General features: G+C 34.3%; 1 protein-coding gene across 1 annotated transcript in view; it reads right to left on the minus strand.

Moving 5' to 3' along the window:
• Positions 1-13,745, minus strand: part of LOC150095193 (xaa-Pro aminopeptidase 1-like) — a 606,338-nt gene that overhangs the window by 261,169 nt on the left and 331,424 nt on the right. The window contains exon 14 of the mRNA XM_090410814.1: positions 6,913-7,063. Within this exon, the coding sequence (XP_090266940.1) occupies positions 6,913-7,063 (151 nt within the window). The remainder of the gene's footprint in view (positions 1-6,912; positions 7,064-13,745) is intronic.

Consider the following 13,745-nt stretch of genomic DNA (forward strand, 5'->3'; position numbering starts at 1 on the left):
TGTTCATATAGCCATTGTATATTTGTGTCATTTAATAATCCAGTTTTATAAACAAATATTTTAAATTTTCTTTCTGTTCTTGTTATTTGTAGCCATTTAGATGGTAATCTTAATTTTATTTTAATGAGGAAGTGGTCACTACTTATTTTTTCACATCCTTTGTGAACTCTAACATCTAAAGAGAACTTTGTTGTCTTTTTATTTAAGATAAAATAATCTAATATTGATTTCCATCCTCATGCTGCACAAATATATTTATGTATGTCTTTATGTTTATAGAAAGAATTCATTATTTTAAGGTTATTATAAGCTACAAAGTCTATCAATTTTTTACCATTCCTGTTTAGAGTATGTCTACTATATATTCCCGTATTTAAGTTTTGTGTTTCCAATTCTTGCATTTAAGTCTCCTGCTAATATACATAATCATTTTTATTTATTTTATTATATATATATTTTGTAGTGATTATAAAATTCAATATTATCCTGTTCTCATCCTTCTTCTGGGGCATATAAACCAATTATTGTTAAATAACCTCTATCTATTTTTATTCTAGCTTCTATTATTCTTTCATTCCATAATTTATAATGTTTTAACTGTTTTGAAAGGGAATTATGAATCCAAATCATAACATCTGCTTGTGCTCTTTGGTCTCTGTCAACTCCACTATATATTACATTAAAATTTTCAGTTTTCATGGTTCCTTTTAATTTATTTTTTGTTTCAGTGATTACTGCTATTTGAAAATTTCTTTCATTTAATATTTGATCTAATTCTATTTCTTTATATGCTATTCCTCTTATGTTCCAGTTTGCTATATGTATTATATTTTGACGTTTCCATTTTTGTTTTACCTTTTCCATTCCAGGGTCGTTTTCCATAGATTCATTCCGATTAATTTTCTCTGTCAGCTTAAAAGTAGAATAACGTTCTCCATGTCAGGTGACTAGCCTGGTGACGGACAGTTCAGTGGTAGGGCTGCTATCTTAAAGCTTCTGAACTAGCCTTTTTCCAAATTTAAACCCATAGGAGGAATAGGGTATATTGAAGGGGAAAAAGTAGATTATAGTAGAATAGAGTAGAATTATAGTAGAAGTTTATAGAGGGGGGGGGGGACATAGATATAGGCCAGAAATGGAAAGACCCAATGGCTCTTGAGTACTCTAATAGCATAAGGGTCATAAAATAAGAAGAGTTGGCTGATAAGGGCTTATAGAAAAGATTAAAGTGAGTGGATCTTCCTCAAAGTAGATGAAGAAGAATACAGATCCAGATAAGGGACCATGAGAGTGCCACTTCCCTTACAATCAAGATGATTGCCCCTTATCGCTCTGTTGATCCATGAGTCTTTATCAATATATTCAGACCATCCCACCATACACACACACATGGTGGGCTCCCCTATCTGCCACCCAGGGGACGTTTTCTCTAGAGGTTACAGGGTCCCCCGAAAGAAGTATATTAAATATATTACCCATACAGGGGAAACTTAGTGACCTGTTTATGCCTGACTTCAACAATACCCATTGAAGAGGGGTTGGATCATCTCCTAGCTGATTGGGAAGCATCCTAATTTGTTAGAATGAGGTTTGATCCTGTGTACTTGGAAGCTAGCCAGAAGAACCACTTTACTTCTATATATCCTGGAACAAAAGAGGTTTCATGGTCTGACAGTGCATCTTGTACACACTTGAAAAGTGTAACTTCATTGCACAAATACATACAGAGATATTAAACATATGCACACATACATGTATACCACATGAGTAATGGAGTGAACAGTCACATAACCCACAAATTTAAAATAAAAAATGAATTGAATTTAAAATTGAGAAGCTAATAATATGGTGCCATTTTATTACTTAAATGTTTGTTTCTTTTTGCATGTCACAAGCAATATGATTTGAGATGTTATTTTTGTTTTTGTCTACTAAAATGTTACTTTGTTATTAATTTTTTTAAATTAGATATCATAGCTTAATCATAAATTTTGTATGAACTGTCATTTTTTGAAATATTGGTGCTGTTTATATCCAGACAAGTACCATTTAAAAAATTCATTATGATGTCACTTATGAGGAAAATCAATGATCATTGTATTCATGTTTTGGAAATAATTAAGTGTACTTACTGTAGTGCATAAAATGAAGAAATGTTATAATTTCTGCACCCTTCACTTCAAAATTATAATAAAATACCTTTTCTGCACTGTAAAATGGAAATTTATTGCTATTCCAAGCACAATGATATAACCAGTAATGGCAGAGCACAATGGTGGACAAACACAAGTTGCTCTACTGAATTTCAGACGATGCGCAAGAGAAAAGAGAATGTTAACAGACAATGCTAAGTGTTGAGCTGTTTAGGAGGAGGAGAAGAATAACAACAGAAGGAGAATTTTGAAGTTTCCGTGTCTTCAATATACGAATATTGAACAGAAACTTAAAAAAAAGAAATTAGAAATGGAAAATTGAAACCATTTAAAAGAGAGATAGTGAAGTCTGAGATATAAGAGATATCTCTATAAGAGATAAGTATATAAGATTTATACAGTTAAAACTGAAGGAAAACTCTGAGACCATAGGCATTTATTTGTGCATATGGAAGGAAATGAATACCACCAGGCATGTAGGAACATTTTGAGAAAATATAGTGAAAAGGGCAAGGCTAATAATAATGTAAGTATCTGCTGTTGTTTCTCTAGCTTACGGTTTGAAAAGTAACGCAGCTTGTCTTGTATATTTATGTATGCTCCAGATGATGATCTTGATATGAAGATCGAAATGTTGGGATAATAAAAAGAATTATTTTAACACGGTTGTAGAATCCATAATTTCAAAAATGAATGCTGATCACCGTGTAACACTAAAAGAAAGGATAAATATCTGATGGATTTCTGCTCAGGGATACAGACTAGTCATACTAACATGTGTTCCAACATAAAGATGTGCACAAGTTCACATGGAAAGAAGATGAAAATAATAAGAAAAGTCGCATTGACTACGTCACTGTTGAGAGTGATATCTTTATGCTGGATGATAAAAGAATATACAGAAGATATGAACTTGCAAGTGATCACCACTTTGTGCTAAGCAAGTTGGAAAATGAATATCACATTTAAAAGAACAGTATGCAAGAAAGTTTTAAAAAGAATTAAAGTTGAGCAGCTTTTACAGGTAAACTATAAACTCAACTATACAAACATTACTGAAGAAAAAATGAAAGAGTTTGTAAGCAAGAAACAAACCTACAGAGGTATGTGGTGAAATTATCTGCAAAGATACAAAAATAAGAACATCATGGTGGACACAAGATGAGAAACAGTCCTAGAAAAGAAGAAAGCATAATACTAAAAGTTCCTAGCAAATAAGTCAGCAGATGCTCTAAAAGAACACAGAGTAAAAACGAAAAGTAGCTAAACAAAAGTCAAGGGAAGACTTCAGTAACAATAAAGAATATTAACAACAGGAAAGTGGGAAAATGTTCTGGAGGCTATTGAAAAAAGTTCAGAAATGGAGGAAAGAGTACTACTGTAAAAGGTATCAAAGATGATAAAAGTGATATGAAAACTGCTGAAGATAATGATATCCTAGATGTCTGGAGTAATTATATTGAAAGATTGTTAAACAAACCAAGCTTTAACAGAACCAAACTAGAAAATTTTCAAGAGAAATGCAAAGAGTACATATCAATACATGAGTAGAAAAAGCCATCAAAAACTTGAAACGTGGAAAGGCAACTGAAATAAATGATATTCAAAAAGAAATCTCAAATAAGAAGGTATAAAAGTTTTGAAGCACCTACACTACATAATTCAGAGGGCCTGGTCATAAGGTTGAATTCCAGATAATTGGAGTAGAGCTCTCAGTTCCCATCTTTTTTAAAAAAAGAAAAAAATAAATAAAGCTGAATGCACAAATTACAGAGGAATTTCTCTATTATGGGTTACAGGTAAGATTTATGCAAGCATACTTGAAAAGAGCCTGAGAAAAATTGTGGAAGTGGAACTTGGAAAGGAATAAGCTGGGTTCAGGCTAAATAGAGGTAAATTGTCAAGATCAGATTTTCACTTTAAAACAAATAGTTGAGACATCATGTGAATATAACAAGGATCTGTACTTAAAGTTTTGTAGATCTGGAAAAGGCATATGACAAGGCTCCCAGAGAAAAGCTTTTGAAAACATTACAATTATTTGAGGTACATAGAACATTATTCAGAGAAATAAATAATCTATATTTAAATTATAAGTCAGTAGTTAGAATTGAAGGAAATACAGGAAGGCAGTTGACGTAAAATCAGATGTTAGACAAGGATGGACATTATCTCCACTCTTATTGATCATTTATATAGATCAATCACATTATGAAAGAAAGTGGCTTAAATCTCATATCAGAATCAGAGATATGAAACTTAGCTCTATGCTTTATGTGGATGATGTTGTATTCCTAAATACATCCAATGCAAGTCTCTGGGATTCAATATAACAGTTGTAACAAATTTGGCATGAAATTCAGCAATAAGAAGACCCAAAAGTATAAAAATAAATAGAAACACAGAAAACTTCTGCTGCATTCTCACTTGAGAACCTACAGAACAGGTAAAATATTTCAGCTATTTAGTCACAGTTTTTAGTAAAGATGGCAAATTAAATTTGGAAATAGACAACAGAGTAAGCAAAGCTATCATGCTCCTAAATACATCCAGTTCAAGCCCCCAGGATTCTCTAATTACATTGTATCATATAACAGATGTAACAAATTTGGCATGAAAATCAGCAATAAAAAGATCAAAAGTATAAAAATAAGTAGGAAGATTGAAAACTTAGAAAATGGATGATGGGAAGTCATTTGAATAAATTTATATGAGATAAGAAAGAAATTAGCCAAAACACCAAATTAGAAGTATATGATTAAATTGCTCAACATAACAGTTGTAACAAATTTGGAATGAAATTCAGCAGTAAGAAGACCAAAAGTATAAAAATAAGTAGGAACACAGAAAACTTCTGTTATATTCTCAAGACTTGCATTGGATGTATTTAGGAATACAACATAATCCACATAAAGCACAGATCTAAGTTTCATATCTCTCATTCTAATATGAGATTTAATGCCACTTTCTTTCATAATGTGATGGATCTATATAGATGTTCAAATGTTCAAATCAGTTTATGGATCTGAGAGTTGGGTTCAATAATGAATCAATTGATCAAAGACTAGAAACCACAGATATGAGAGTGGTCTCTAGTTTTGTGAAGTGAGCAAATGGCATCAATGGCAGAATCATATTAAAAATGAAGATATTAGAAAGGAATATGACATTGTTAGCATTCAAGAATGTATGTGCAGAGCTAATCTAAGGTGGAATTGTCCACTTAAACAGAACAGATGAGAAAAAGTTAGCAAAACAGGTGTTTAAAGCCAAGATGGCAGGAAAGAGATGAAGAGGAAGACCAAGGTCTAGGTGGAGAGATTGATTCAGAAGTTCATTATTAGAATGAAATGTTAGATATGACAAGTTGTGAACTAGTCTGGAGGAAAATTTTTGATAGGAGATTAATAATAATGTAAACTTAATCATGTAGTGCTGCCATAGCAGCCTGAACATCCCTGTCATAGTTACATAGTGGGAAACTGATAATGATGAAACTGAAGGAAACTTTATTGCATTCCACTATATATAGAAATGGATCCGGTAGAGTTTTTTTTTGCAAGTTATAATGTTATTTTATTTAGGATAAAAGTGAATTGAAATGGTTGATATAGTTTTAATGATTTGTTCAATAAAGTATGTTGACACTTAAATATAGAAAGTGAATTCATGTTAAAGTGATGAAATGGTTGATAATGTTCTAAGTAATTTACTCAGTGGAGATTGTTGTGACTTTCATATAGCAACTGAATTAAGATACTTAAGTATTCTGGATGAAGACAAGGCATGCTTTCTTCAGTTCTATGATTTAGGATGTAAGAAGAATTTGATTGTATTGCATTGCTGTTATAAAAAAAGAAGTCTTAGTGTTAATTTTTCCTCCTATGTGAATGTAAGAATTAAGAAACTAAAGTATCAGAAGTTTTGTCCATAAAGGTTAATCGCTGTTAGTTTATAATATTTGAAGTTGGAATCTGAGATGCATAATTAAGATACATTGATTTTGTGTTATACATATTTGTGTTCTTTTTGAAATGAAAGGTATTTTTCTTTTTGTTATTTCTTTTTGTTATTTCTTTTTGTAAGGTGTCAGAAGACTCAATTTCTTAATGAGCTAAATAGTTAATGGTTTAATTTAGAAGACAATTTATATATATGTGATATTCTGGGATACAAACCTGTGTGCAAGTGTGATTTGGACCTTAGTTTCAAGTGTTTTCTTTTAATTTTGATATTAAGAATTAAACCACTCAGATTTGAGACAGTCATTTTTTAATGGCACAGTTGACAGGATTATTACACAAGAAAGAAAGTAAAAAAAAAATACTTCAACCTTCCCTCTCCATTGCAAACATACCACACATACTCTACAACATGTCTGGTATATATTCAAAAAGTGTCACCTGCACTCTGCAAATAAAGATTTATTAAACATATGCACATGTACAAATGTGTGCTCATACATAATGCAAAAAACTGCATGCTCGGTATTAATCATGGCAGCCAGTTTAACTTATCTTAATTAACTAATTTAACTTAGTTTGTGGAATATTAATAATGTATTCATGTTAGTGTGCAAATTATCTATTAAAAGCACACATACTAAGAGTTAAGAATGACCATTTTTATGCAAGTTAGTTCACAGCATGGAGGAATCAAGTCCAAAAACAAATATATATATATATATACATATATATATATAACATAAATAACATGAGAATTGCAAAATAACACTAGTAAAACTCAAGACACAACTTACCCACACTTTACCATTTTTCTGATTTATAAGCCATGATATAAAATCTTTTATAAGTCTATATGGTCGAATTTCTACTTTTAATTTTTCTGAAGAATCTTCTTGTAGCTGCCGTTTTATAGAATGTGTCAATTTATTTTCATCTATAAAAAAACTAAAAAACAGCAATTAATGACTTAATAAAAAATGGGTTCATGCTAAATAACTGAAACTTATAAATTTGCCTCCTCAAATGAAAATATACATAATAAACTGCACCTGAATCTGGTAGTAATACTAAACACAGCAGTATTATATTGTAACCAACACACATTAACTTTATTCTTGGCTTTTTGCAATACACAAAAATATAAAAAATAGCATACAGATCACATTTCATCTGGAAATTAATTACTACAATAGTTAATTAAAGGCAAGAAAAGAGTTTCAGTGACTTTTCCAAGCAAAAGGAGATGTATTTTCAACACTTTGTATAATCTATAAGAGTTCTAAGGAAACTCAGTGGAGAAAACAGACTGCATCTGTGGAAGAATTACATTAAAATAAAGATATCAGGGAACCTGACATTATTAGCATTCATTCTTGAATGATAATTTAAGAATGTGTAAACAGAGGTAATCTAATGTAGCATAACACCATTTAAATAGAATTAGAGAGGAATGATTAGCAGAAGAGGTGTTTGGCAAAAGAATGGCATAAAATAAAATAAAAAGAAAAGAAAAAGAATCTAGGTAGATTGTAGTTAGCATGCTTTAGAAGACTGAAATGTAAGAGCTAACACTACTGAAAACTTGGTTAGCAAATAACAGATTAATTTGAAAGAATACTGCTGACAGGAATTGTGTTGGAGTATCAGAGAGGTCAATGAAAAATTATAATGATGATGATGAGGAGGATAACTTTTATAAGTTATCTACTCTCCCTCTGTTACAAGTTACTTCACAGAAATAGAAAATAGAAATACAATTTTATTAATACAGACCAGTTTACAATAAAAACATTTATTAAAACCTACCAGTTTCGCCAGCAAACTGTCTGGCTTTTTCAAGGCGTTATGGAGATATGAAAGCTAGTAAATGCAAATTAAAAGGAACATAAAAAATGTTGTAAACCAAACTAGTAGCTATAGTTACACGTTTCGGTGACAGATGACTTATTGTTCTTATTCATTATCATGCATGCGTGTTTGTTGTAGACTTGTAATGTGATTACTGGCTAGCTGTAGTTCAGATTGATTGAGAGAGAGGATCAAGTTTTTCCACGAACTGTTTAGAATTGCACCCTGATTTCTGTTGAGGTTTCCGCTGGTTATTAATACTATTGTGGCTTCCTTAAATACACGATGCCTGTAGTCGTCATCGAGATATGGCATGGAGCTGTTTTGCCAATCTATCGTGTGGTTAGACGTGCAGAAATGATGTGCTAAGCCGGAAGAGATGCTTCTGTTGTGGTTTACATCACCAATATGTTCTTTTTGTCTAATTTATAAACTTCGTGAAGTTTGTCCGATGTAGGCAAGACCACAGGAGCAGGGAATGTAATATACTCCTGGATATTTGTAGAACGGAACTTTATCTTTTGGAGATCCTAAAACTTGTCTGATGTTGGTGGTTGGTTTGAAGACCACTCTACTCTGATGTTGTGGGCTCTTAGTATTCTTGCTATTTGATAAGAAATTGACTTGATGAAAGGTATCACTACTGTAGAAATGTGCTGACAGTGGGATTCTTCTTGTCTGGGGTTGTCATTGTATAGATATTTTTTGATGTTTTGAGGATATCCATTTTGTGATAATGTGTTGGCTATTAGTGAGAGTTCATTCTGTGTATCCTCCTCTTCTGATATAAACTTTTTGGCTCTATGTTTCAACATGTGGATAATACTCAGCTTGTGTTATAAAGTTCCGTTCTACAAATATCCAGGAGTATATTACATTCCCTGCTCCTGTGGCCTTGCCTACATCGGACAAACTTCACGAAGTTTAGAAATTAGACAAAAAGAACATGTTGGTGATATAAACCACAACAGAAGCATCTCTTCCGGCTTAGCACATCATTTCTGCACGTCTAACCACACGATAGATTGGCAAAACAGCTCCATGCCATATCTTGATGACGACTACAGGCATCGTGTGTTTAAGGAAGCCACAATAGTATTAATAACCAGCGGAAACCTCAACAGAAATCAGGGTGCAATTCTAAACAGTTCGTGGAAAAACTTGATCCTCTCTCTCAATCAATCTGAACTACAGCTAGCCAGTAATCACATTACAAATCTACAACAAACACGCATGCGTGATAATGAATAAGAACAATAAGTCATCTGTCATGCAAAACGTGTAACTATAGCTACTAGTTTGGTTTACAACGTTTTTTATGTTCCTTTTAATTTGCATTTACTAGCTTTCATATCTCCGTAACGCCTTGAAAAAGCCAGACAATTTGCTGGCAAAACTGGTAGGTTTTAATAAATGTTTTTATTGTAAACTGGTCTGTATTAATAAAATTGTATTTCTATTATAAAACGACCAAAAATGTATAATTTAAATAGAAATAGAAAATTTTAAATGCATTTACTTCAGAGTAAAGATATGGTTGTATTTTCTTTGGGTTTAAATGAATATAGCATAAAGGCCTTATTAGCAGCCTTGCTCCTATCTAATCTTACTTTATTATTTAATCTTACTAAGGATGGAGATGTTCATTGCATATCAGGGTGTGTAGTGTAGTGAATTTCTTTTGACTTCTCCAGTAGAAGTATTTAGGCTCAAATATCTCTCCCTGTATACATAAACGGTTTTCTTTTAATCAACTCTAATTTTTTTTTTTTTTTAATGTGGCCCAAATATGGAACTTTAGGCCTAATAGGTTGGTGATGTCATACATACCATGATGAGATTTGAACCAAAGCCTCATAAATGAAGAGTGCAGGCCCTATGCAGCCTAGCTACAGTTTGCTCATTTCACAACTGTTGCAGCTCAAAACTTCAGAATATCCTAAAACCAGTGTCCTAAATACTGATTTCCATGTCACACCCATATGGAATAAAGACAACCTAATCAACTTCAGTACAACCAAAAGGTATTTTTGCACTGCATTAAATGTAATATAATGTGGCTGTTCAAAGCGTGAAAGAGATGAATTCCAATGGAATGCAAATATCCTTATCATAGACTAAAGTTGTATGCATTAGGTATAGTTTCTGGGAAAATTCCCATGCTACTCCTCTCATTTCATATCACAATATGTTGTATGCATCATAATATATGTTTCAGTGCCATAAAAAACACTCACAAACTGATTCCCACATAGGCTGGGTATGGAATTGCAATATCATTTTTTAATAGTGAACTAGAAATATTAAGTGAACTAGCAATATAAGTGTGTAAATAATGTTGACAGCTATAATATATTTCATCTGATGAAAGTGCTTAAATATAGTCTGGTTCAAAGCTATTTTGAGTGTGGACGTGTCAACTGATTCTTGTGCAAGATAAGCAAAAAATTTTTTATTTAACTTGAGGTTTTTTTTAACATTAATTACTACGAGGGCCATTCAATAAGTAATAAGACTAATTTTAATGTCGTGAAACCACTCATCACAATATTAATTTCTGCGGAATAAAGAAATGTTGCTGTCTGTATTAACAAAAGAGGTTGATAGATGGCATATACGGGCTGATGTTCCAGAGTGTCACATGACTAAACGCAAGCTTGTTTCGGTGCGCCTACGATCCGCGACCAGTCGTTGAAATGGAAGCATCCTTGGAACAGCGTTATGCGATTGAATTTTGTGTGCGTTTGCAAAAATCGGCATTGGACACTTTTAACATGATAAGCAAAGCTTTCCACGATGAAGCAATGTCGAGGGTAAGTGTTTTTCACTGGCATAAAACTTTTAAGGAAGGAAGGCAAAACGTGAAAGATCTTGAACGTGAGGGAAGACCTTCAATGTCCATCACAGAGACAATGATCAACACAGCAGTGATTATCATCAAGGAGGATCGCAGAATTACAGTACGCCAGCTGCATGTTGTCCTGAATATTTCTGTGGGAAGTGTTCACTCAATCATTGCTGAACATTTGGGACTGAAACGTGTTTGCGCCCGATGGATTCCCAAATTCTTGACACCGGAGCAAATGCAGCATCGAGTGGATATGTGGACAGAATGGAAAGAAAGACTGGAACAAGAAGGCGACAACTTCTTAAAACGCATCATTACAGCAGATGAAGCTTGGTTGTATCAATATGACCCTACAATGAAACAACAAAGCAGTGAATGGAAGCATCCGTCTTCGCCTACCCACAATAAAGCAAAAACTGTAAAATCGACTGGTAAAGTTATGACCATAATATTTTTTGACTACAAAGGCATTGTTTACCAACACGCTGTAGAACCCAGGAGTACTGTAAACGGCTCATACTATGCAGATGTTTTACGGACAATGGTACAGCACGTCAAAAGGAAGCGTCCATTGCTGAAGAATGGCTTCTTATTGCACCACGATAATGCAAGGCCACATATTGCTGGTTGTGTAGTGAACGTTTTGCAGAAGAACAACATAGATATCTTACCACACCCTCCATACAGTCCTGATCTCGCACCATGCGATTTCTGGCTGTTTCATCAGCTAAAGAAACCACTAAGAGGCCACCATTTCAAAAGCAACAAAGCATGTGTAAAAGCTGCGGAGGCAGTTTTGAAAGAACTCTCAAAAAATGGACTTTCACATGTGTTTAAGAAGTGGACGCAACGTTGGGACAAATGCATCGCGTCTCACGGTAGTTACTTCAAAAAAGACCATGTAAATGATGACGATTAAAGGTAATCTGTTTTCTGTATAAATATAGTCATAACTTATTGAACAGCCTACATATATTTTACTGATTTTATTGTATTCAGTACATTGCTAATATATTTTCAGAGTATTCGAAGGCTAGGGGGTGAATCTTTCCTATCTTGCTATGTCATTTCATCTTATGCAGCCATTGAAAGGGGGTAAGCTAACCTCAATAAGTGCCGGTCCCAAGCCCGGATAAATGGTGAGGGTTAACTTCAGGAAGGGCATCCGGTCATAAAACTTCACTGCCAGCTCTAGCTATGATCTAATGAGTCGAAAAGAAAGTGATACAAGGGCTAGGGCATACCCCTTAAGAGACACGCAGCCACATCGCTCTACAGCTGCGAGAAGTGGACAAGGGCTACCGTATCAAGGGCAGGTTGGGGTTAAAGAAGTGAGCCGCAGGTGGAGAGAATGTTGCGAGTGGGAACATTGAATATTGGAAGCATGACTGGAAGGGGAAGAGAGGTGGCAGACATGATGAGAAAGTCGGACATTTTAAGTGTCCAGTAGACAAGGTGGAAAAGGCAAAGGAACTCAGACAGAGGCGCACTCAGGATTTAATCTTGGAGGGGGCCCAAGCACTCAAGATTTAATCTTGGGGGGGGGGGGAGTTGAGTACACGATTTGAGAATATACACTACGCATCGCATATGACCTATGACTGAGCATCTGCAGTGATCGCCAATACATGACAAGTAGTACAAAAATAGAAGACACAACATAAATAAAAAAAAAATGAATTTTAATTAGGAAAAGATTTTTGGAAAATTTTCTAGTGTTTATTTCCTTTTTTTTTGGGGGGGGGAGGCCATGGCCCCTTGGCCCCCTCCCTGGGTGCGCCACTGAACTAGGAGATGGGTGTAAATTGCTCTACTGTGGAGTGAATGAAGAGGGAAGAAATGGTGTCGGAATTGTGGTGTATGGTAGAATGAAGGGTGAAGTGCTGAAAGTGGGTAGGAGGAATGACAGGATCATTTGAATGAAATTGGGGCTTGGAGAAGAGCAAGTGGTCGTCTTATGCGTATACACCCCACAAGTTGGCTGTACTGTACAGCAAAGGAGAAAGATGAGTTCTGGAACGTGCTAGATGAAGAAATGAGGGAACTGGAAGAAAATGAGATGATGATGATTGTCAGAGGAGTCTTGAACGGGCACATAGTGACTGTGAAAGGATGCATGGCAGCCATAAAGTGAGAATGATGAACCAGAAAGGAGAGAGGATTGTGGACGTGACAGTAGCATTTGATCTGGCAATTGTGAACTCGTTTTTCTACAAGAGGGAAGAACATCTGATAACATTTAGAAGTGATAACAACAGTTCACAAATTGACTACATTTTAGCCAGAAGAAAACATCTTAAGGAAGTGACAAATTGTAAGGTAATCCAAACAGATGGAGTGGCGCTGCTGTGTGCAGACTTTAAAATAAAATCGAAGAACCTTTGGAAGCCATGGGATGAAGACAATTAAGTGGTTTCACTTAAAAGAAGAGAGTGTGAGGAATTGTTTTAGGGAGAGGGTGTTAGAAAGGATTTAAGATGGACTAGAAAGTGTACAAGATTGGTGGAAACATAATTCAAAAGCAATTCTGAGCTGTGTGCAATCGAGGTGATTTGTGAGACATCTGGAAAGATTAGAGAGCAGGAGAGTTGGTAGTGGAATAATAATGTACAAGAAGCAGTGATGGCTAAGAGGAAGGCAAAGCAGAAGTGGGATGAGTCAAGAGTGGAAGAAAACAGAGAGACAAAGCGAGAAGCCAAGAGAGTTGTGGCGCAGGCAAAGGCATTGGCATATCAAGATCTTTATGATCAATTAGAAACAAAGGAAGGACAGAGAAAAATTTATCAACTAGCAAAATGTAGAAATAATGCATCAAAGGACATCTTACATGTGAGGCAGATCAAAAGGCTCTGTAGGAAGAGTATTATTGGGGGATGTGGATATAAGAAACAGATGGAGAATATACTTTGAAGGACTTTTGAATGAGGAAAA

Source organism: Typopeltis vanoorti, chromosome 20 (assembly GCF_054136105.1).
Source record: "Typopeltis vanoorti isolate ZY-2024b chromosome 20, IOZ_Tvanoo_1.0, whole genome shotgun sequence".
In the NCBI taxonomy this organism is placed as follows: Eukaryota; Metazoa; Arthropoda; class Arachnida; order Uropygi; family Thelyphonidae; genus Typopeltis; species Typopeltis vanoorti.